This window comes from Ciona robusta, chromosome 12 (assembly GCF_009617815.1).
Source record: "Ciona robusta chromosome 12, ASM961781v2".
NCBI lineage: Eukaryota > Metazoa > Chordata > Ascidiacea > Phlebobranchia > Cionidae > Ciona > Ciona robusta.
In genome coordinates, this window is record NC_143246.1 from 164,027 (window position 1) to 189,620 (window position 25,594).

At 38.7% G+C, this 25,594-nt stretch overlaps 6 protein-coding genes across 7 annotated transcripts; 4 read left to right on the plus strand and 2 right to left on the minus strand.

Annotated features, from left to right (window-relative positions):
* The first annotated feature begins 3,136 nt into the window (after positions 1-3,136).
* LOC149726017 (PSME3-interacting protein-like) lies at positions 3,137-4,402 on the plus strand. The gene is made up of 2 exons (XM_089890861.1): positions 3,137-3,399; positions 3,538-4,402. Exons 1-2 carry the CDS (start codon positions 3,367-3,369, stop codon positions 4,168-4,170), a joined length of 666 nt encoding a protein of 221 aa, XP_089746987.1. The 5' UTR covers positions 3,137-3,366; the 3' UTR covers positions 4,171-4,402.
* Positions 4,403-4,409: 7 nt separating this feature from the next.
* Positions 4,410-12,390, plus strand: LOC149726018 (copine-3-like). Of its 2 annotated transcripts, none has more exons than XM_089890831.1 (15): positions 4,410-4,583; positions 4,847-5,026; positions 5,511-5,585; positions 6,034-6,105; positions 6,522-6,595; positions 6,965-7,061; positions 7,271-7,357; positions 7,504-7,593; positions 7,905-7,964; positions 8,304-8,437; positions 8,783-8,889; positions 9,277-9,413; positions 9,591-9,721; positions 10,686-10,803; positions 11,674-12,390. In XM_089890831.1, exons 1-15 carry the CDS (start codon positions 4,437-4,439, stop codon positions 11,773-11,775), a joined length of 1,611 nt encoding a protein of 536 aa, XP_089746957.1. In that variant the 5' UTR covers positions 4,410-4,436; the 3' UTR covers positions 11,776-12,390. The 2 variants fall into 2 exon arrangements, with proteins under 2 accessions (XP_089746957.1, XP_089746958.1); XM_089890832.1 differs by having other exon boundaries at positions 10,686-10,791.
* Positions 12,391-13,392: 1,002 nt separating this feature from the next.
* LOC149726019 (troponin C, body wall muscle-like) lies at positions 13,393-15,837 on the minus strand. Its single transcript, XM_089890868.1, has 7 exons — positions 15,767-15,837; positions 15,211-15,399; positions 15,043-15,094; positions 14,733-14,876; positions 14,381-14,495; positions 13,810-13,952; positions 13,393-13,494 (listed from the first exon to the last, which is right to left on the minus strand). Exons 2-7 carry the CDS (start codon positions 15,211-15,213, stop codon positions 13,457-13,459), a joined length of 495 nt encoding a protein of 164 aa, XP_089746994.1. The 5' UTR covers positions 15,214-15,399; positions 15,767-15,837; the 3' UTR covers positions 13,393-13,456.
* Positions 15,838-18,731, plus strand: LOC149726020 (calglandulin-like). Its single transcript, XM_089890869.1, has 5 exons — positions 15,838-15,985; positions 16,839-17,016; positions 17,490-17,605; positions 18,108-18,243; positions 18,505-18,731. The coding sequence occupies exons 2-5, from the start codon at positions 16,845-16,847 to the stop codon at positions 18,546-18,548; spliced, it is 468 nt and encodes a 155-aa protein (XP_089746995.1). The 5' UTR covers positions 15,838-15,985; positions 16,839-16,844; the 3' UTR covers positions 18,549-18,731.
* Positions 18,732-19,999: 1,268 nt separating this feature from the next.
* LOC149726021 (vacuolar protein sorting-associated protein 4-like) lies at positions 20,000-21,940 on the plus strand. The gene is made up of 4 exons (XM_089890864.1): positions 20,000-20,276; positions 20,604-20,742; positions 21,076-21,169; positions 21,614-21,940. Exons 1-4 carry the CDS (start codon positions 20,169-20,171, stop codon positions 21,813-21,815), a joined length of 543 nt encoding a protein of 180 aa, XP_089746990.1. The 5' UTR covers positions 20,000-20,168; the 3' UTR covers positions 21,816-21,940.
* Positions 21,941-23,342: 1,402 nt separating this feature from the next.
* Positions 23,343-25,520, minus strand: LOC149726022 (uncharacterized). Its single transcript, XM_089890829.1, has 2 exons — positions 23,788-25,520; positions 23,343-23,558 (listed from the first exon to the last, which is right to left on the minus strand). Exons 1-2 carry the CDS (start codon positions 25,518-25,520, stop codon positions 23,459-23,461), a joined length of 1,833 nt encoding a protein of 610 aa, XP_089746955.1. The 3' UTR covers positions 23,343-23,458.
* Between the last annotated feature and the right edge of the window lie 74 nt (positions 25,521-25,594).

The following is a 25,594-nucleotide window of genomic DNA, read 5'->3' on the forward strand; positions in this document are numbered from 1 at the left end:
CTTTATGTTTAAGCAAATGCCATCAATTTAAGGGAGGGCGGACAAGCAATGATGGTCGTATTTGGAAATTTGCTAGGGATTGCAACACCACATATGTTATGCTTCGCTAAGAAATAACACAATAAATATATACACTGCTGTGATTCAATTTTATTATGGAATCATATACATTGAAATTCGACACGAAGTTCCACGCAATGAAATGTATGATAATAAACATTAGATTGATCGGCTTTCTGCGAAATAGAAACAGGATTAAAATACCTTCATAGTTTATGTGGCTGGCGTTGGTGGAAAGCCACTACGGCACGACAAGCCCCCAGCCAATGGTAGTGGGTTTCTACTCGGCTTTCTGCGAAATAGAAACAGGATTAAAATACCTTCATAGTTTATGTGGCTGGCGTTGGTGGAAAGCCACTACGGCACGACAAGCCCCCAGCCAATGGTAGTGGGTTTCTACTCTGGTGAGAAACCCTTTGCTGGATAGACCTTACCCAAGCAAGGTTAAACTAACCGTCAGACAAAAATAGTAAGGAACACACCAACAAAAAGACAAAAATAGTACAACGAGTGCAGCGAAATACATGTGCCAAACATGCAACAAACACAACAGCTCAATCATACAAAAAGGGGACGCGGTCAAAAACTATTTAACGCGAACATAATCATTGAAACATCTACAAATAAAATATGGTTCAAATCTTAAAGGATAATCATCTGCAGTGTACACCATATTGAATGTCCAACCGCAAGGAGTCGAAGCCAACAACAGCTCCGCATGTCCCAATCAAAAGGTAAGTCGCCATGTTGGTACCGCGATACTCTCGTCGTATCTTCACACAATATAATATCGTCCGGATGTTACGCACCGCATCGACCGTTACGAAACTGCGTCAGGTTGTTACGAACCGCATTGACAGTGACCTAAATATCTAGCGTAGCATCACTGGCGGTGACGTCCACGCAACAACCTGACCGTTAAGTAACTCAATCAAAACTGACGTAACCGCACCGGACGCAGGGTCATGACAATGCTCTGACCCACCGTATCGACGTCGTAGCGTAATTGTGACGTGGCCATCGTCCCAATCACGCTACATGACGTTTAAACAAAAAAACTAAAATTGAAGAAGGTGAACATTTATATTTACTGTATACTCATTATAGCATTGAGGGCGTATTATTATTTTATGCGCATATTATAAAGCGTGTTGATATTACTCGAGTATTTGTGTACCAACACAGCGTTCTCACCAAGCGATCAGGACAATACAGAATCGCTGAAGGGTTCGACCTTTGCAGACGAAGTACCCAGTAGAGTGTACAACAACAAAATCTGATCCAGCAAGATGTTCGCCATAGTTTCATTGCATATATTTCATAGACATGCAAAATGCACTAAAGTAGTGACTGACTAAAAATAGCTGGCAACATTAGGTCCAGCAGAATAAGAATACAGCAGCGCAGACAAGACACACATACAACACACAACTCATACTTATAATACTCAAACCTCAAACCGTGTTTCCTTTATCGGCGTCTTCGTCTTTGTTCTTTATCTGCAAAGATAGATAGTGACGTCACAGGTATACGTTATAGTTACGTCACAGGCAGCAACTTTACACAAGTTTATTCCACATTTAAATTTATTCCAAAGTTATCGTTTGTTACTAAATATAAACAATGACAATATACAATACCTTGCACTTTTCTTCGGTAGCTTTATTCGCTGACTTTTCTGCAACAGAATATACGTTAGTGGGTGTGTATATTATTACGTCACAATTACCTTCGTTCTCGCTTTACGCCATAGTCTGCTTGATCCTCTGTGACGTCACATACCATGTCCTAAAAATATAAACCATTTTAAAACTTCTGTTATACTTGCAACAAAGTAATATTGTGACGAAACAATGAACTTACGAAGTGGGTTCTTCTGTTGCGTCATCACCACTTCGTGACGTCACACCATCGATGTGTCTAGAAAAGAGCTTACGTACGTAATAATGCCAATTGTGATTTATACTTTACCAATTCTTTAATCTTCTTGCTTCGCGCTCATAGCGCAAATATAATTAGAATATTCAAGTAATGTGCCTTGCGTCGACGCAAAACGCGCATGGGGCCCCATGAAAAAAAAATCGGGAAACGAACGCGTGGAACAAACCGCAGGTGACGTCACAAAACGTTTGTACGAGCGATGAGCGAACTATGACGTCATTAACGCGAGCAAATTGGACGCGATTCAACTTACTGTGACTTAACTAACTAACGAAGCGATTGTGACGTAACGAAGCTGTCGCGTAACCGATGACAAGCCGCGAGTGTCTTGTATGACGTAATAGAACCGTCGCGCGATTTCCGAATACATCAAGAATAAAGTAATGTTAAAAAATAAAATACCGTTAAACACAAGGCACAATAACTTTTACAATATTTAAACAGTTAGCAATAATTAAATGGTTAGCATTAATAGTGATAATCTTACTGTATAAATAATGTTTAGTTTAATAGTAACCTAATGTAAAGTTCTAGCATTAAACAACAAAACTCAACTTAAAATCTTGAAATACAATCCACATTAGTTGCAGAACCAACTTCAACCAACCATCCACGTAGTGTAACTGCCACGCATTGAAAGGCGAGTGTTTTGTAAGCGAGGAATGCGAGTCAATCAACCAAAAGCGGGGAAGGCTAATCAACGCGGAATTTATATTAAAGTGTTTACCAATATTTCCTTTTCCGTAAAGTAGTTCGAAAACTGCAGTTGGAAACCCTGTTACCATGCCAACGGCCACAGTGTATCTTAAAAAACGTCATAATTAACTTCACTCTAGAATAAGAAAAAGGGCGAGCTCTGGCAATGAGGAAAAAGATTTGACAAATTAGCGCGAAAGTTATTGAAGGGAAATCCCTTAAAACGATATCATAATAAACGTGCATAAAAACAACAAACACAAATAGTATTTGGGGAACCGATTATATTTTAAACATTTCAATTTTGAAATTACCTATTTAACACTCTACTAATCTTTTACAAGACTTTCTATAACTGATCTTCTGTTGTTTGTTTTACGTAAAAAAAAGCTAAATTTCAATAATTAATTTTAACCGCATTCTTTATTGTTAGGGTGGGTCGGTTTGGTTGTTTACAATTGTAAATATCAAAGTTGGGGGTTTGTTGAAGGGTGGGCAATATATTGTGTCAGAAAGTGGAGTGTTTTTGGAAGTTAAATATTTATTTAATAGCTTACTTTTTAGTTTTACCCACTTTAATACTCAGCGTTTTAACATTGTTGTTTCTTTGTAGCCAACTGTATTGTTAACGTTGTAAGTGTGAAAGAGATTCTGGTAGTTGTTAGTTTTATGATCTTTCGTCATACACGAGACATCATCAGGGTTTGCCATTTGTTGTATTCTGTCGTTTTGTCGCTATTTATATTCTGTCTTTTCAATTTAATTATTCTTTAATCGTCGCTGCTGGAATCAAAAAACAAATAAACTTTATAATAATATTGTTAAAATTGTGTTTTGCAGATGAATAAATTTATCAGCGAAAGTGATGTAGCTGAGCAGAAGAAGCAGCGACAACTCGAATGGGAGAAAGTGAGGAAAGCCGAGGATCCCGTGGAAGCCCCGGAGGCTCCTATTGATGCCCGCTCGTTGTACGAACGTCTGCAGGAACAAACCGATAAAAAACAAGCCGAGTTTGAGGAAAAAATAAAATTTAAGAATCAGTTTCGAGGAATTGACGAAGACGAGGCAAGTTTCCTCCACACGGTGGCACGTCGTGCGCTAGAGCACGAGAAGCAACAACGAGAAGAAGAAGGGAAAGAGTTGAAAGCTTTTCGGCAAGCGATGCTCGAACAGCGAGAAAACAATGATCATGAAGCTGTTAAAATATCAACAATAAATAAAAACGTTTCCCCGGTTTGTTCCAAACAATCGTCATTGTTAAAGAAAGCAGTGAAGCGGAAATCTGTCGACAAAGTTGGGGGAAGTGCCAAGAAGAAGTTGAATTCACAAGGAACGCAAAACAGTAGTAAGAGTGAAACAAATAATGCCATCGTATACCCTCCAAGTTTAAACTGTGTGGCCGTGTTACCCGGTATTGGGGGGTATGGCTCGGGGTCTGAGAGTGACGAGGAACAATCAGATAATGAGGCATGAAAATATTTGGTTCAAACATTTTGTGTTAATTTGAAGTTGATTTGATTTCATTTATAATTTAAGTTGGATATTATTCCTTTTCACAAAGTCTTTTTTACTCCAACTGCTAAGACTAGTTATTTTGTTCTATATGGCTGAGGTCGTGTGGTGTGTCACAGGACATGGAATGTGGACCACAGTTGCCAATTTAAGATGACGCAAATTTTAATTCAATTTCTCTCATTTGCATCAGGTTTTAAATTAATATTTGAAATATATTTGTTGTCATGGCGACAGGAGGTGTAACTGCATGTGTCACTAAAGTGGAGTTGTCAATATCGTGCCGGGATTTAATTGACAAGGATGTCACATCAAAGTCAGACCCTCTTTGTGTGATTTATTTGAAAGATGGAACAACAAAGACATGGCAGGAGGTATGGGAGGTTAACCATAACATGATAGATTATGACGTTTTTATATTAACAAGATATGGAAAACATATTCAGTATAATTGTATGAAATAATTCAAAAATGTTATCACAAATTATGAAAAAAACAAAGCTTTGTTTGGTGTAAAAATCACACATAGGTAAACTGCAGGCCTGCTAAAAAGAAAACTATGGAAAAAAATTCGTTCAACAATAAAGCGATATTGTGAGAAACAAACTTAGATTTACTCGAGCATTTTTACCACTAGGTGGCTCGAACGGAAAGAATTCAAAATAGTCTCAACCCAGACTTTAGCACCAAGATAGAAATGTCATATTTCTTTGAGGAAGTTCAACAGATTCGATTCTCGATTTATGACATCGATAATTCAACCGATAGTTTACTGGACGATGATTTCCTCGGGGAAGCCGAGTGTTCGCTTGGCCAGGTAGGTTGATGAGCAAGATGTTCGCCCGGTGTATTTATATTATGTGTGATGCAACATGGTGTTTGCATTAGGTTATGTTTCCATGCAAGTTGTTGCACAAGATGCCTTGATAAATCAAAAGAAAAATAGACAGCTCAAGGTTGCTGGTTATAATATGTATGGTACAAATATAATCTTTATTTGTCTCTTTAAAAACAAAAAGACGGGTTATAGAGACAGAACCGGGGTCATTGAAACAACTGTGTGAATGAAAACATTTACATTCAATTGAAAGAAGGGTGGTCACTTAACCATATCATTATACAACACTAGTCTCACCTGGAATGACGTTGATTGCTTTTGAGTAACCGCAATATCATTGTTAATACCGTCGTAAACTACTGTCTTGCATAATATGAATTCATGTTATCTGGATATCAAGTACGTTATAAATATTCCATTCATTAGTTAATGTATTATTAATTACCGTGGTTAATTAATTCAGATTGTATCGAGTAAGAAATACGTGGCGTCGTTGTTGGATCGATCGAAGAAACATTTGTCTAAAAGTAAAATCACGGTAAGAAACTATCTGAAGCAGTTTAGTTTAAATTAATGTGATTATATTTGATTGAATACAAACATTTGGTTTAAAACAAAAACAATTGTGTCGTACTGCCACTGTATGAGCTGTTTGTTGAACATTATCAACAATAACTATGGCGTTGAATTAAACACCAACGATCTGATGACTATTAATAAATTCAATATTGTTCATGATGCCGCACACACTAGGTGTCGTACAATGATACATCAAGTAAAAGGAAGTTGTCGTGATCATTATTTATTTAACAACAATGGTACTGCAGGTTTAGCAGTGTCTGTGGTTTTTTAGTATTTTGTATTCATAGCGTGTTTTAATGAACTTTCTACTTTTTGTTGTTTTATTTTATTTGATCTTCGCTATCCTATTCAAAGAGATAAATAATATAAATCCCCGACAACATGATTCACAACTACCAACCCAGGTCCTTGCCGATGAAATAACCGACAACAGAGTCGCAACTTTACAATTCAAAGCAACCAAACTTGATAATAAGGTGGGCCGAAATATTATAACCGATTGGAACACGTATGTATTGAAATGTTAAACGTATATAGTAGGATGGGGGAAGATGGGACACCTTTTCATTCTATTTTCTCATCCCATTTAGTAGTAAAAAAAGAACATTCAAAGATTTATAAAACTATATCCTTACGACTCCTATAGACCGTTGTTAATTGTTTAAAACACGATCATGATATTTGTATATTATGTGTTAAAGGTGTCCCATCTTCCCCCACACTATATGATTACATTCGTGGGTTTTCCTTTAATTGGGAGGAAGCCTGAATCCATTGCAAGGCTCTAAAGTAAAACATGACACCCAAAACCCTCAAAGGCCTCACCCATATAGAGGACAGACAGCAACCACTAACCTAACACATACTTATAAATAACCAACATATTTGTCAGGATTTCATGGGGAAGTCGGATCCCTTCCTTGAATTATGGAGGGAGGAAAACGAAGGGTGGACGTTATGTCACAGGTTGTTGATTAGACAGGCTGAAGGAAGATTATTTTGATTTAATAGATTTAATGAAATATCAATTTTGGTAAAAACCAAACAAAATGTGTTTAAATTCTTTTCTGCACTTTTTACCTGTAGCGTGCTTTAACAACTGTAGCTTGGCTGTTGAATCCATTTTCTCCGTTGTTTTATTGATAATCTAATCTTCATTACTGTATTCAAGAACTAAATAAAAAATGATGATAAGTTACGTTTCTCTGTAATTGTCCGTTGAATAAGATTTTCAAAACTGGAGTCATAGCTTCCAGAGATTCAAACCAGGCAAATGCCCACAATCTTTATTTATCCCACATTATATTATCATACTAACATTGTTGATCCCACCAGAACTGAAGTGATCAAGAATAATTTGAACCCAACTTGGAAACCTTTCAGCGTGGCGGTTCAATCTATTTGTGGGGGGGATTTATCGCGCAAGATTAAGGTATTTAGTAGTTTCATAAAAAATAAACAACCTGTTAATAAACCTGAGGGAAACTGAAATAAATTATTCCATTTTTTTAACCCACCCTTCACCATACAACTACATGACCTATGTTTTGTGTGTTGGAGCTTTGTTTAAAATGTATTTCAGTATTAACACCCACCCCCATACCCCCTATAACCCCAATAACCCCATATATTCCACCACAGATAATATGCCACGATTGGGACAGCGACGGTAGTCATGACTTGATTGGAGAATTTTTCACGACGTTGAGTGAATTACAAGACAATGGTGTAAGTATGATGTCATAATAATAAACAATCATTAAATAAGTTCAGAATAATATATTTCAAATATTAAAATATTCCATTAAAGCTGGTTGTTTGGGATAACGTTGCAAGTTTTTATTAAAATAATAATAATATCCAATATTTCTTAGAACAAGGAATTTTTTTGCATCAACCCGAAGAAAAAAGCGAAGAAATCGAAATATAAGAATTCGGGATCGATATTTATCATGGGTTGCAAAGTTAGTTCAGCGTTTGTTCGGATTTTAATATTGGGGAAATTATAATATGTTTATGATGTCATATTGATTGTGACATCATAATATGACAATGGTAAACCCGTCACATCATTGTTATGTAATAAGTAACATAACTTTAACACACCCTCCTACATGACTTATCTTTAACCCGTATCCCCACAGTTGGAGTGGGTGCCTGGTTTAAGGTACGAGTAAAGTAAATATTTTGTTAATTTTATTCAATTATTATTAACACGTCATAATTATGACTATGATGTCATCATTAATAATCATGACATCATTATACATTCCAGCTAGAACGAAGATTTAGTTTCCTTGATTTTATATTCGGTGGACTTCAACTTAACTTTACTGTGAGTAATAATGGGGATTGTGATGTCATTATAAAATGATTATGTTGTAATAATGTAGATTAATAACACTGATTAATAATATATATATATTATGTTGAAACAACAAAAATGTATTAAACGTTTAAACATAAGATCAGTTTGTTCGTGGTAATGGCCACGCCATTTGTTTAATATGATTTCTATGGCGTGTTATAAAGACTGTTTTTTTATCGTTACTTCCCGTGTTTTTACTTTTGTATACAAACCTGAACTTTACTGTCCTACCCAAAAACCTAATGTATATCATATAGTTGCATTCTGTCCCAACTTACCCCACAATATCCCAACTTACCCCCACAGGTCGGCATTGACTTCACCGGTTCGAACGGCGACCCAACCTCACGTGATTCCCTTCACTTCATGGATCCCGTGCGACCTAATGAATATTTACAAGCGTTATCAGCGGTTGGGGCAGTTGTACAAGATTACGACACGTGAGTGGCAACCATGGTTAACCTGCATGTAATAACGTGGCTTATATTCTTGCTTTCCAATTTAAATTGGTTACTTAAGCAATATTTCAGAAACTTTACATTAATCTTGATTTTAAACATTAGCAATTTATAATTTCTTATTACATTTGTTAAGAATGTGTAACAATCATGTTAAGAAATGCCAGATGTTATTTGCAATCGTTAACAGCATTAGGTGTTCGTATATTATATTGCTCTTACAAAAATAAAATTAATACGTGGAGCTAAGGAGCTTTTATTCCTTTTTTCTGCTTCAATCACCAAACACCCCCATCACCTCCCATATAACCACCCCACACCCCACAGCGACAAGTTGTACCCCGCCCTCGGGTTTGGGGCAAAGATCCCACCCTCCCACGTTGTGTCACACGAGTTCCCACTCAACTTCAGGCCCGACAACCCTTATTGTCAAGGTACATAACAATGGTTAATTGTTGTTTTGCTTTCTTATGTTTTGTAGATACATTGATGTATTTTGCATTATACACTCTTAATGGTAATTGTTCCCAGTGGTCACTAATGGGTTGTTTAAATTGTCGGCAACATATAAAAAACAATCGCCCACAAAACTTTTGCCCCATTACTATCCAAGTACATTATGACAATGTTAAATCATCTGTTGAAGGGGCTACAAACAAACAAAAGTAATATTTAGGTAAGGATTGCCAAATATTATCTAAAGGTACTCACTAAGGTTAAAAACAGCTTGTTTTTAAGCAAACTGTTTTTCTTGGGTATTCCCGCTTAGTAAGTTCCATACATAATAGTAAACACTACTTCAACATAAATATTGCCCCCAGGTATCGACGGCATAATATCAGCGTACCAACACGCCCTCCCCGTCATTAAGTTGTGGGGTCCGACTAATGTATCGCCCATCATCAGCCATGTTGCGAGGTTCGCTTATAATGCTCAAACCACCGAGAGTTCACCAAATGTAAGTATTACCATTCATATATTTCTGTGCAAAAGTATGGACTACCGATCTCTCTTTACACTGATGATGAACCAAGTGAAACCTCTGCATGCGTCTCTTACACAATCAGTGTAAAACAAGAGCTGAACTGGCAGTGTTTATAAAGTTGTACACCATTACCCATTTAAATTATTGCAGAACTATTACATCTTATTAATCCTCACCGACGGGGCGATAACGGACATGGACGAAACGAGACAAGCGATCGTCAACGCGTCCCATCTTCCCATGTCAATCATCATTGTGGGGGTGGGGTCCGCTGATTTCAGGTGGTTTGATGTTTCATGTTCTGGTGGCACGAGGTGTATGAAACAAAACACCCGTGTTATAACGACTGTCTACCGCAACATGCGAGGATAAATAAGTTACATATGTGGTAACTTGTAAGCGGGCACGAGGTGTATAAAACAGAACACCCGTGTTATAACGACTGTCTACCGCAACATGCGAGGATAAATAAGTTACATACGTGGTAACTGTAAGCGGGTACGAGGTGTATAAAACAGAACACTCGTGGTATAACGACTGTGGTTGCCCTGCATGCGTGGATTAATAAACTGTGAGCGGGCACGAGGTGAATGAAACAGAACACCCGTGTTATAACGATTGTCGTTGCCCCGCCTTGCCAGGATAAATAAGTTACATATGTGGTAACTCGTGAGCGGGCACGAGGTGTATGAAACAGAACACCTGTGTTATAACGACTGTCTACCGCAACATGCGAGGATAAATAAGTTACTTAAGTGGTAACTTGTAAGTGGGCACGAGGTGTATGAAACAAAACACCCGTGTTATAACGACTGTCTACCGCAACATGCGAGGATAAATAAGTTACATACGTGGTAACTGTAAGCGGGCACGAGGTGTATAAAACAGAACACTCGTGGTATAACGACTGTGGTTGCCCTGCATGCGTGGATTAATAAACTGTGAGCGGGCACGAGGTGAATGAAACAGAACACCCGTGTTATAACGATTGTCATTGCCCCGCCATGCGAGGATGAATAAGTTACATACATGGTAACTTGTAAGCAGGCATGAGGTGTATGAAACAGAACACCCGTGTTATAACGACTTTCGTTGCCCCGCCATGTGAGGATAAATAAGTTACATACATGGTAACTTGTAAGCAGGCATGAGGTGTCATGAGGTGTATGAAACAGAACACCTGTGTTAAAACGACTGTCGTTCCACATTAGCACCATATAGTCACCCCCCCACCTTACATTCCAGTGCAATGGAGATGTTGGACGGCGACAACGGGGTGTTACGATCAACATCGGGGCAACCTGTGTTACGAGACATCGTGCAGTTTGTTCCTTATCGTGATTATAAGAAGGTTGGTCATGAGGTAACGTTCGTTGCATGTTGGTGTTAACATGGGGAGATTGCACTGCAATAAAGTAAACTTAAAAAAAGAATAAAATAATATTTTCCTAAAACTTTTCTTCCAGAGGCTCAAACTATTGAACCCAGGTACAAATTAAAATTTTTTGCTTAAAAAATGATGTTTTATCAAATACACAAATTCTTAAACATTTTAGTAGCATCGATATAAACAGTATCACCTCCCCCCATTCATTCATTGCTAATCATAAACACAAACTTCATGCATGTTGGTGATAGATATGATGTTTGGTTCATCATCAAATCAAAGTTAAAATAAATTTATTATTTCAACCCCATTAAATATCACGTCCATATTTTAGCATGTTTTGTTTGAATACATTTATTTAAACTTATTTCACTCAATCAATGTTTATATTTTGTGACCTACATGTTATCAACATCAAACTAACCTTGCTTGGGTGTAACAGCCACCATTTATAGCAATTTATATTTATGTGCCCACAATGGTAGCAGCGCCGAGCCTTGAACCCGTAACCTTTGGGCTTATTGCACCGACCACTTTGCTATGTTATATTATTGTTAATTGTGTTTAATACTATTTACTTAGAACTGTTTTTAATTTTACTATAAGACAACTATTTACCATGGACAACCAATATAAGCCCGTCACAACCAGTTAAATTAGCCCCGTTTGGTTGTCCTGTAACATTTCTATGTTAACGAAATAAATCATGTTTATATATGAACATCCACTAACCCACCTTACCCCCATATTTACCCCACCTTACCCCCATATTTACCCCACCTTACCCCCATATTTACCCCACCTTACCCCCTATTTACCCCACCTTACCCCCTATTTACCCCCCAGGCATCAGCAGCAGCGTTAGCAAAAGCCGTCCTCGCTGAGGTCCCCGGTCAAGTCACCCAATATTTCCGTGGTAGAAACTTACAACCAACGCAGCGCAACTAACAACAGCCCGTACATGCTACACGCGTATTGTTGGGTGGAACGTGCATTCCTGTGTAACATAGTTGTCATGTTTTTAATTATTAACAAACCTGGGTTGACATTGTTAAAATGCAGTTGTAGTTAACAGCCGGGTAAAACTATTTTATGCAGAAAAGTTGGTGTGTTAAAACATATATTGTCGCCCCCGTTTGAAAGGTTGGGGTGAAATGTCACTCCAGCCACCCCCATGCTTACCACACCAACCTTAAACACATGTTTGCACTGTCGTTCTAACCGAATGTGCTTGACTTTTAATGTGCAGTTTCATGAACCCTTATTCCAACCAAATCTGTACATATTATGTTTATTATCGTTTGTAGAAATATTTAGATGAAGTTTTTACTAACGTACTTACCAATAAGTGAAATAACCAAGATTCCATCACAATGTTCTTTGTTTAATCAACAATACCTTGTTCTCACTGTGTTGTGATGTCATAATCACACTAACATGACAAACAATTGAATTTAATAATCACTATTGTGTATCAGATCTATGACGTCATAACTACTACGTCACAAGCTCTTCAAATTAACCTCAACTGTTACGTAATAAACGTTGTCTGTGATGTCACAATGCTTGTTATTCAACCAAAACATTGATTTTTGAGCACGTTAATGAAAGGGCACGTAGTAGATTTTATATAAAATACCGTCTGACGATATTAAATAAATGTGAATACGTCGATACGCTAAGATTTCTGGTAAAAACAGTTCATAAATGGCATAAGCAAGTCAGATTATATAGCGACAAAACGACAGTCATTTTATATTTATTTGGTTAAAAAGCGTGGTCGCTACAACTAGCAGTCAAACAACGAGTAGTTTATGCTTAATTTTTACCAAGTTTAGACTTGTGATTATTATAAACGTTTGAGCCATCCAACCAAAACACCGGCGATCATCCAACGATATAATCCTGCACTAACAAGTTTACAGAAGGATAAGAATCGTCACGCAATATACAAACCCTACGCTTACGTGTCACAAATATCAAAAATCAAGGCAGTTTAGTTGTAAGTTAAAGTTAAAATATAAAAATATCCGCTTTATATTTAACACTGGTTCTGCTGCGTGATGCAGATTAGCGCAATGTAACAAACAAACGAAATAATAAATGAAGTTTAAATGCCGCTATCAAACGAACATAGCAAATATTATGAACATGTATGTACGTTTATCATGAACTTACAATAAGCAACATTAAACCCTCACTTACAGTAACACATCTACACCAAACCAACTACACATAACCTGTACAACACAACTCCTCACTCTACAACCACTGCAATGCAACCACAGTAACTTCACCACAAACTCGCTTCAAGCAAAATGCGCCTCCCGCCATCCACGCATGATGGTCACAAACCACGCGAGATCTGTAGGACTTACGTCACAGGAGTAATACGTCACAAGAGTAATACGTCACAAGAGTAATACGTCACAAGAGTAATACGTCACAAGAGTAATACGTCACAAGAGTAATACCTCATGTAAGCATTATCATCCAAGTATGACATCACATAATCCGTGGTGATCTCATGCTCGCTGTCGAACACTAAACTAAACAAACCACGCGTTTAAAATTTGCAAAACTTTATTTAAAATTTACGATTCACGAAAATATTTATCACGTCACGTGGTTAGTGACCTTGAACGCCGTCCATCCATAAAGTCCATTCTGTTGAAATTCAGGTTGTTAGTTGAGGTGGCGGGGTTTGAACCCAAACTTGTGTTTCACCCATTAGGTACACAACGTTAGGTTTAATAAAATAAAAATGATGATGCTTGGCAGTGAGCATGAGGTTTAGGCAAGCCATCAATATTTAAAGTTATTTCTCATCCCATCGGGTTTATAAGATAAGTTACCATGAATAAAAAATTACAATCACCCACAAAGTTACATACGTGGTAACTTGTAAGCGGGCACGAGGTGTATGAAACAGAACACCCGTGTTATAACTGTAATCACCCCACCACTTTAATACAAACCCACCTTCAATATCAATGACACCATCTCCGTTCTTGTCCGCTTCCTTAAACAACTCGTCTACCTCCCATGTTTCCACAGCTGGTTTGGCCGATGTGTTGCTCAACGCTTCCTTTAATTCGTCCCAATCAATGTAACTGTCGCCGTTCCTATCAACGCAAATATTCAACAATCTTTATTGTTTGAAATTTATATCACTGTTGGTTTTATATTAAAATAAAACAATGTTTTTTCATTTCTTTGTTAACTGCTAAAACACGATCAGGAAATATGGAATTCAGGTGCTAACGGTATCCCATCTTACCCCTCAGTAACATACCAATATCAGTTCGCACCGTTGCCCACAGTTGCCTATTATAACATAGTAGGTCGGGGAAAGATGGGACACTCTTTCATTTGATTTTCCCGACCCATTTGGTAGTAAACAAAGAACATTCAAAGAATCATAAAACCATGTTCTCACGACTCCCATGGACCGTTGTTAATTCTTTAAAACACGATCCGGATATTTGGATATTATGTGTTAAAGGTGTCCCCCCCACCCTACTATACATTACAGCAGGCATCCTCTACTTACTTATCAAACAGCAGGAAAATATCTTTCAATTCTTCCTCGCTCGCCGTCTTCCCTTCCTCACTAATCTGCATAACCATCATTATCAAGAACTCATCGAAGTCGATTGTACCGCTGCCTGTGACGTCATATTACTCGGCATTACGTGATAATAGCAAATATTACGTCTTCAAATTAATATTACGTCACAGCATTCAACTATGTTATAACAACGTCATAATCGTACATACGTATGGACTGTCATGTTTCAATTAAACGGGTTTGAAAACCCGGATTTTATGCACCTAACCATCGTCACATATCATTTACGTCACCATGACGTCACATACATCATCGTCATCATGACGTCACATACCATCAACGTCAACTTCCTCTACAATCTTAGCAAGTTCCTCCGGACTTGGTGTTTGTCCCAACATTTTCATCACCCTCCCCAACTCCCGCGTGCTGATGTCACCGCCGCCATCTTGATCGAAGATGTCGAACGCTTGCTTGAATTCTAAACAACAATATATTTAACCAACACAATTATACATATGTGTTCATTGTAAACGACGTCGCTATTTCGTACAAACCTATGACGTAGCGAATAATTTAGTGACGTCACATAGCATCATTAAGCCCTGCCTGATCAAAAATGACGTCATATATTACGTCACACTCACCAGATATTTGCTCTTTGTCCAATTTTGCTCTCGCGTCTTCAACTGTCATCGACTAAACAAGATAAACTTTATTATTACGTCATAATATAAACTCATGACGTCACATTGTAATGACGTAGCCACAAACCTATAACGTCACATCCATACAACACACATATGCATACTCACCATTGTATTTTATCTTGTTTTACTTTCGTGTACAAACCAACCACTTCAAGTCTTAACTGAAAAATAATCGAACACTGGGTTGTGGTTGTCTTGTTTTAGGACACAACAGTTGTCCTCACTTACGCGGCAACTGGTTAACTCGGGCGTGTAAATCACTGCTGGAGCTTGCCCGGGTCTTAATTAAACGAGCTGTTAAAATTAATAAGTGTTTTCGATGTGTGAATGAAATTTAAATCAAGGATATTTTGGAAAATGAAATCATTTACTGTAATTGTGGAGTGTGTTTTATATTTATCACAAAACTTAAAAAAAAAAAAAACTTAAATAATAAAACTACACATCAAAAACAGTCAAGCAAGTCATTGTTTTAATGAAAAATGAAGGAAAATTAACAAACTTTTCGGTTTTAAACGGTATTTTTAATTTTTTTATAACAACATTTTTTTTAAAAAGTTTTTTTCTAATTAATTATATTTTTACATCGGTTACCGCGATGTCACGTGATCGGAAACATCCAATCATCGTCTTGTAAGTTGGACAACAATCAACAACTAACCTTAATATTTCAATCTTCGATATTAGAGGTATATGACGTAGCCACCACGTGATCACGCTACATTGAGAATTCCCAAGACACGACACATGGCATGCCTTATATGGTGTTGATACTACATTGAGCAACACAGACAGCAATATCCCACCAGCCGCCCCTGCTATAACTTGCATTGCTACTTCATACCCAACTGTTCGAAGGATTGTCAGCTGCATTTACAACGTGAGTAAAATATCTTTCATTTGTTCTGCGTAAATATGTATTTGGTAAAAACTTTAGGCGGCAAAAATTTTCTAATCATCAATATGACGTAAAGTGTGACGTTTATGACGTTTAAATGACGTATATTTACCACCAAAGCAATATTTTATTCATTACGGGTTCGTTTATTAGTTTTATCATTAACATCGTTTTTGCGTAAATATTTTGCCCCGGAAGTGAACGTAATATTTACAGCTGAATAATAAAACGAAAAGTTTGGAATTAAGTTTGGGGTTTATAAACACCGGGAAGTTTACGGTGGGACCGAGTTGAAGCGCGGTGATGATACAAACGTAACATCAGTGTTTAATGCATGTATGAAGGAAAGTGTGAACGTTTTATATGCAATATATAATATTTGGCATCACATATGATAAACGTATAAAACAACTCCCCTTTTATCGTGTACGAGAGCATCCTACATAGTGTTTAAATCCATTAAAATAAGTAGTTACGTGAAGATAAAAAAAGAATGACTAAAATTAACTTATTTAGCCCCGCGTGGTGGGGCAACGACAGTTGTTATAACACAGGTATTCTGTTTCATACACCTCGTGCCCGCTTACAAGTTACCGCTTATGTAACTTTGTAGATGATTGTAATTTCTTTAGCTTCTGGCTGACTATTGCTTTGCTTAAGGACACATATTTTAACAAATCTAGCAGCATCGAGCTTCGAATCTGTAACCTATGGACTTGAGTCATACGCGTTAACCACCGCGTCGCGAGCTACGGCGTTACAAAGAATAAAAGTCTCACCTAAAAAACTCGCGCGATGGTAAATTATAATAGAGGACTGACTTTTGGTCTACCAGGCAAAGATGAAACTTTCCCCGAAAGATGAGAAAGAATTCAACGAATGTTTCGAGATGTTCGATGAAGAAGATGTGGGCGAGGTGGACGTTGCAGAGTTGACGAAGATGATGACGTTGTTGGGGTGGGATCCATCGCAGAACGAACTTGAACAAGTCATTAGGGCGGCAAAACTTAAACGTAAAATATTAAACTGTGTTGCCTATATGGTTTAAAATGTAGAAGGGTGTGGGGAGATAGGACACCTAAAACCGGACCCCCCAGTTTCCATTTACCATCGGTACTCGATATTATATGTGCTTGTCCCGTATTACCCCACAGTATATGGCAGGGTGGGGTAAGATAGGACACCTTTAGTAAATAATATACAAATATATTAATCTTGTTTTAAACAATTATCAACGGGAAATGTGTCCCCCCCAGCATTAATATGATCATAAAATCTATTTGTAAATGTTATATTATCTTGCAATCGGTTGCAAATTTTATAGTAGTTTTACCGTATGGTGTTTTTAACGATAGCCCTTTTGTCGCTAGTTTTCTCTTCGTTGTTTTAGATAATTTTATTTTCGCAATCGTAGCCGAAGAGATAAATGCAGTTTATAATATTATTATACTAAACTTACCTTATTCCGCTTAAATACTCCCAACAGCTCGCGGTAAAATGTCGAAAAGTCAATTCATGAATTTAATGGAGATCTGGTGTTCGGACAACAAGGAGAAACATTCGGATGAAGAGTTGGCGAAAGCGTTCAAGGTTTTCGACAAGGTGGGCCCGCAATTTTCACTATTTAACTTGTCCTAACTGATAGCATGTTCGTACATAGTCACTATATAACTTGCCATTGATGCAACCTGTATAGCTAATAACATATTGCGTAACGCGAAATTAACAACAAAGTTACCGCGAAGTTGCATTGAAAACTGGCAACAACCTTATGAAACAACTTCATTGCTTACCACGAGAGATCAGTTAGATTCCTTCAACTGCCGTTTAAACACAACTGCTGCGCGTCAACATTCACAGGAGCGGGTTGAGAAGCAAGGAAGTGGACTACCTGCGGCAACATGCGTGGCACAGGGTAATTCTCACACGTATTGAGGCGAGAGCGGTTTCCACACACCGACATATTGAATACAAACTCGCTACCCGAGTTATACACAATAAACATCCGTCGTTAAAAACACAAAATTAAATAAAAGCGTGGCTAAGCCAATGAATTATAGCCTATATGACGTAGTATAAAGTTGATGACGTCATTTCACCGCAGGATGGTAGCGGATACATCGAGTGGGAGGAACTTAAATACGTGATGCAGGGAACCGGGGAGCCGCTAAGTGATGAGGAAGTGACGATCATGATGAAGGAAGCGGATAAAGATGGAGATGGGAGGATTGATTATCAAGGTTGGTCGTTATAACACGGATGTTTTGTTTTCTACACCTTATGAGTTACTACGTATGTAACTTTGTGGAACTTTTTCAGCAGACCATAATGATGCTAATTTAGGCGAAATACATCTCTCTTATATTGCAAAATTTAATACATTTCGTAGCGCTTGATTCTAAATGTTATATCGTAACGAGAATCGTCCAACTTCATGAGCACTATATAAGTGCCAGATTCATCACAGCTGTTGTTAAAGTAATGAAAATATATTTTCTTAGAATTCGTTGCGATGATGCGAGGAGACTGCCCTTCCGTTCTATAAGATTTCTATGTTGAACCCAGATGTCATCCAACCTAACCAACAAACCTATCGAATGTCGATGTTGTATATACTTTGTATGTAGTGAATGTTGCATTGACATAATGTTACGAACGACTTGTGTTCGTTGGCAACGACATTTGTGACTTCCATGTTTACAATACACCCGCACACTCAGAGTTCTAATACGCCAACTAATACAGTATGCTGTAAATTTATCTAAAATGAAAATACTGGGTTTTAAATACTTTATTATTAATCAGAACAAACGAAGATTAAAATACTGGAAACATATAGAACAACCTGCAGACGTTACGTACGTCATAGCGAAACACCGTATCGAGATAATGGTCTCAAAAAATACCGTTCTATATTTACGACCGGCGGTCATTTACCCGCCACCACCGCGCTACCAAACCACTTCAATCAAGCATTTTACTTCCCCCGGATAATCGTGATACGTATGGTTTATATAGAGTACTGTAGGGGAAGATGGGACACCTTTACCACCTGCTATTCAAATATCCTGATCTTGTTTTAAACAAGTAACGACGGTTTATGGGAGTCGTGAGGATACAGTTTTGTAATTATTTGTTTACTACCAAATGAGACGAGAAATAGACCGAAAAGGTGTCCCATCTTCCCCACCCTTATATAAAACCACCAATGTTATGAATATTTTGGTGTAAACTTGGTAGAAAGGACCACACGGGGTTCAAGGTTAAGTGTCAGCATAAACGTTTCACCCCTGAATCAATGTACCCTCTTTATAGGTGAAATTTTCGCGTGATCGCAATGTTAGTGAGCACAAGGTAGAAGTCGCTGTTTAATGGTTGGGTTACAACCGAATGCGAAATGAAATCTTGTATCGAACGAAGGTATAGGCAGCGTTTGTCTTTAAGCTATTTTGACACACGCGCGAATCGTCACTACCGGAGTATGTGATTTCCTGCGTGAACAATCATCGAACAATTGAAGCGCTGGCGTATATTCCAGTTTAGTTAGAAATGCTGCTTGTGTTAGAAAGCTGGCTGAGATGTTTCGTAGCTTAGCGATGATCCATTACCGTGTGGCAACGATGGGTGCGCCTGGGTTGTACGCGGTGAGGCTTGTCCTTATAATATTGGTATCGAGTCTACCGTGTCTTGGACAATGGTTATTATTAGATGTACGATTCATGGCACTTGTGACGTAGCATGGATAGAAGTAAATAGGAAGTTGAAGATTTCGCGAGAAACTTACCCGCAATAATGATCACTGTTACGTCGAAGTACCTATGTGTGCGGGGACAATGGTTTAAATTGTTTAAAGGAACTGTTGACCAAAGTTGGCGATTATTTCGCAACTGAGTTCTAATTAACCGAGAGATGCGAGCAAATAATAAAGTTCCGCTGCTAGTCAAAGCGATTTAATCAACAACGATTAGTGTAGCATCATGCAGGCTACAAAAGCAATGCCATAACATTAGTTATAGAGATGTTAACTAGTTATACAGGAACTTGCAACATACAGGTTACAGCATCGACGTTAAGGCAGTAGTTTAACTTTTACATCTCAACAGCGCATATGCTTTAGTTTATAATGAAGTAACCGATACATTGACAACCGACCACCACTACAAACATGGGGGGTTGTTGTTGCAAATGGACGCGGATAATCCTGAAGGATAATTCAACACAAACCGTACCTTTGTTGGAAGGCGAGAAAGCTCAAACACAGAAACGAAATGACGTAAGTTGGTCACGTGCTTGGGTTTAGTTTCTAAATTCCTAAGTTTAAAAAAATGTAAAATAATATTAATTATTATACGCATGCTAAAGTTGGTTCAAAAAGAATGCACAGTAAAACATTTTCTAACCAATGGCGTTGGTTAACTTAATGACTTGCAAATATATACGATGAGCTTAATTGAGTTACTTTAATTTAAAGTTGTTTTAGCGAGGTGTAGCGACCGCATTATTTCGCTTTAATCTTTGCTACCGTAACCAAAGAGACAAATAAAGTTATTTGTTTAAGTTGGCAAAATTTGCAGTAAGTTAAATTTTCTTTAATTCAAAGTTGGCAAAATGCCGGAGTTCGCTTGAGACCGCCCTCCACCTAGTACAACGAGCCGTGGAAGAAGACAGGGCGAGGAATTATGTGGAAGCTTTATCATTGTACCAACATGCACTTGTGTATTTCCTTGAAAGTTTGAATTGTAAGTACATATATAGTAATGTTGGGTAAGATTGGATACCAGTAGCCCATCTTACCCCACTCTATTGTAACATTGATGCAAAGTATAACGAATACACGGGAATTGTTTTATATTTTTGGTCACGAGCCACGGTACGTGCTATCATAGATACCTGTACTATATAGTGACAGCAAGTATGTGTCAAAATGTATATTGTTTGTATTATAACAAAGACGTACACACGTTAACATATTTATTGTTTATTTTTTTACGATGATTCGAACGTTTTGTTTTTAACCTCTCTCGCATGCCTTTTTCTCGCGTTCTCTCTTTTTACCCAGTCCATAATTTCAGATGAAGCGGAGAGCGAAAATATTAAGGAGAAAATCCTTTCAAAGTGCAAACAGTATTTGGATCGTGCGGAAAAGTTAGCAGAGTATTTAAACGCGTAAGTTGATCACTGCATTAATTAACATTCGTATCATGTAGTGAATGTACCGGGTGAAATAAAAATCTGCGCGGCTTTGTTAACCATACAAAACACGAGTTAAATGCGTTTCAAAGCAAAATTAGCAGACTATTATATATATAGGTGAAATTTTGAATACAAACTACTAAATCTTGGAATTTTATTTTAAAAATCTGACGAACCAGTAATTCTGGTCCAAAACGCACCGCAAATGGGGCGAAATGGAACACCCCGTGTTAAAACTTTTCCAAAATGGTGCGTCGAATAAGGATAGATCCAACCCTGGTTATAAAATCCACCCCCCACAAAATTACGAAAGTGGTAAGTGGGCACGGGATGTATAAAGCCACAGACACATGGTGGACAATAGAACACACGTTTGCTAACTTGCTCATAAAGTGACGATTCCTATTCATATTCCAGACACGGCGGTTCGAGGGGAAAACGAGATTCTGCACTCAGCGGAACTTCGACGCTTAAATGGACGGATGATAACGTCATACCTGCACAGGGAAGCGACGCTCGCACTCGTATGTCGAAGTTATACAACAGCATTATGCGTAAAAACAAGGACAGCAATTCAAACAATAACAAATCCATACAAAGATCGTATTCGACGAGGTAGCATTGTGAAGTAACTACCGGCGAGTGTTACGTCACAAACCATGAAGAGTTACCCTGCATTAACTGAGTTGGATGTTTGTTGTGCTATATACCTCATCGCATTAAAGAATACACAATGATCATCTATCTGGAAGCAATGGAAAAGCAAACACAAGCGCAATTACCATAAACTTTTTTTACTGATACACACGCCAACGGCTTCGAAGCATGTAGCCTGATACCAGGGGTGGCATTCTCCGCTACCGACTAAACTAGTCGCCGCCTAAATCGACTGGCCAACTTCTGCAATAAAGAATGCACAGAAATTTAGTGGCCGACTTAAAAACCGTGGTAACCAATAGTAAACGCGACTAGTCGGTAGCCGAGAATACAATCCATGGAATCCAACTTTTTAAGTGAACGCTTGTGGGGCACATTGTAAACCATGAGTCAGTGACATCACATTTCATCATTTTATTACAACACAAAAGGTCTAATCCCGTCAAAATTGTGTTGATGCTATAAACCCTATAACCGCCAAGCTTCTATGACAGTTAATTTCTTTTATTGTTGCCGCATTAGACAACGCATCCCTTTTGGTTTGTTTATTAACGGATGGTTTTCTGTATAACGAAATAAGAACGATTAAATAACGCAACGTTAAAGGAACAACAAAGTACTTACAAACTGTTTGCGGCTATTAATATGATACCATCATTTTGGATTTATTAACTTATACATCTGGAATAGGAAAGAATAATTGGTGAAACGATAAACTTAAAGCGAATATATAAAGCTGGCTGTAAACTAAACGTGCATACTAAACTTAAAGTCAATGCAACTACAACTAAAGGACGTATAAGAAAGCAAGGAAGTAAGCCAAACCCGAGTGATGCGGGCGGCGCTGATTGGCTAGACGTTAGAGCACATAAACTTAAAGGCACATAAACTAAAACTTAAACGCACGAACGCAAATACAGCACGCTTCATTGAACTTCTATACGATTAACGGTAAATCAAATGCGGGTAACAAAGTAGGTTCGAACTTAAAGTTAACTAAACATATTCACGTATATCTTGCGATAACACACCCGCCCCATTAAGGTCATAAGCTTAATCGAAATATCGCAAGGAAACAGAATGCATCATAAAGGAGAAGGAAAGTTTATACGAGATCAGTAGATAACAAACACAACTTTGTTATTGGTCTCTCTAGAGTAGAATGTTGTGTTTTGACGCGAGCGGATCGAACTAGTCCGTGATCGTCTGGAAAAACCGCGATTATGCGACCGATTACCCATGAGCCACGGGGCTGACTGTAATCGATTATTAAGACAATATCGTCCAGTTTTAAGTTCGATTGTACATTGGTCCATTTCGCTCGTTGTTGCAGTAGGGGTAGATATTCTTTCTGCCATCGGCGCCAGAACACATCGGCCAGGTATTGTGTCTGCCTCCATCGCTTTCGACTGAGTGTGTCATCCTTATTGAACACTCCCGGTGGTAGGCTTTTCCCTGGTTTCAGTAGCAGGAGATGGTTTGGTGTTAATGCTTCCGCATCACGAGCATCATCCGATACGGTGGTTATTGGTCGGTTGTTTAGAATAGCTTCTGCTTCGCACATTAGTGTCAGAAGACTTTCGTCGGTTGTTGTTTGTTCTTTGATCAGCGAAAACAAAATTTTTCGAACGCTTCGAATGACTCTTTCCCACACTCCACCAGAGTGAGATGATGTGGGTGTATTGAACGTCCATTTGATTTTTCTCTGCAATAAAAAATTGTTTATTTGGTAGTGATTCCATTCTTCGATGGATTGTTTCAGCTCACGTTCACCACCGACTAGGTTTGTTCCGTTGTCAGACCTTAGTTCTGTAACATGTCCTCTGCGTGAGATGAAACGTCGTAGCGCTTGAATAAACGAGTTTGTGTCTAGTGTATGGGCTATTTCGAAGTGTACCGCTCGGATTGCAAGACAGGTAAATACGACGCCGTACCTTTTTACTCTGCTCCTTCCTTGTTTTACGAAGAAAGGTCCGAAGTAGTCGACGCCCGCACAGGAGAAAGCCGGCTTGTTTGGTGTAATGCGATCGGTGGGTAGGTCTGCCATTTTTTGATGAAGTGCTTTACCGCTTCTTTTTCGACACATAAAGCATCTGGACAGGATAGAACGTACGCTTGAATTTGCTCGTAGGATCCAAAATCGTTCTCGAAGGACGCTCAGTACGTGTTCTCTTCCGGAATGGCCCGATACTGTATGTGCGTTTTGAATGAGCAACTTTGCCGTGTGTGAGTTTCGTGGTATAATAATTTGATGCTTAGCATTGTAATTAATCGGGGCCTTGTCAATTCTTCCTCCGACGCACAATAAACCTTCGCGTAGAATGGGGTCCAGTTTGCTTAATGGGCTCGACATCTTGATTGGTCGGTTATTTTCAATGCACGATATTTCATCGGCGAACGTTTGTCTCTGCAGCACCTGGAAGATTGCATTCTCTGCGATAGTCAGTTCTTCCACGGTCATTGCTTCTATTACGGGCTTAGAATTTACTTGAACTGTTGTTGCCGGTAGTTTTAGCTTTGCATTGGATTGTAACCGTCGTTTAAGTCGCAATAACCACGCTATGGTTCTTGTGAATTTGGTCCAGCTAGAGTATTTATTGAAAAGGTGGTGAATCGGATCTTCGTTAATGGGTGCGGTAAGCAAGGCCATGGATATTGGACACCTCTTTACTTCGTCGTCTTCTTCGCTGACATTCAGAAAGTCTGGTTGTGCGGGCCAATTCGTTTCTGATTTCCAGAGGAAATCTGGTCCAGTTAACCATCGTTTGTTGTTAAGGAACTCCTTCGCGTTAAGTCCTCGCGACAGGTCGTCGGCTGGGTTAAGCTTTGTAGGAATATACTTCCATTGATCCACGTTAGTTTTGTCTTTAACTACGGAAATACGATTTGCCACGTATGTGTGAAAGCTCTTGGTTTCGTTTTGTAGATACCGCAGGACCGTCGCACTATCTGTCCAATACACCGACGGCATTGTTAATATGTCGAGACTCTGCTGAAGCATGGAATCGAGGGTGGTGGAGACGGTTGCCGCGGTAAGCTCCAGGCGCGGTATTGTCATCGGCTTTACTGGGGCCAGTCGTGTCTTTGCGCATCCGAAGCTGCAGTGAACTTCTCCTTTACTGTTCACGCATCGTATGTACGAGACGGCACCGTACGCTTCCGTGGACGCGTCTGAAAAATGATGCAGTTGGGCCTGCGTTATTTTACCGAATCCTGCTGGCTTTAGGCAACGGGGTATGTGGAAGTTAGCGAGACCTCGCAGTTCCGCTAACCAGTTCGACCATCGGAGCCTTGCTTTGATTGGGATTGGTTCGTCCCACAGTAGCTTCAGCTTGCATAGCGTTTGCAGAAGGACCTTGGCTGGTTGGACGACCGGTGCGCCAAAACCTAGAGGATCGTACATTGAATTTACGATGGATAGGATTCCTCGCCGGGTACAAGGTTTGTCCTTTAGACGTATTTTAAAACAAAGGGAATCGCCTTCTACGTTCCACTGGAGGCCAAGGGCTCTCTCGACGGGCAGCGTTTGCTTTTCTAAATCTAGCCCCTTGACGCTACTTGTTTGTTCAGCGTGTGGAATAGCGTTTATGACTTCCCGCGAGTTACTAATCCATTTAGTGATCCGAAATCCGCCTCTCGATAGTAAGTGCTGTAAGTTGTTTACCATGTCGATCGCAGTTGCAGAGTTTGGAAGGGCCTTTAGGCAATCGTCTACATAGAAGTTTCTCTGTACCGTTCAGC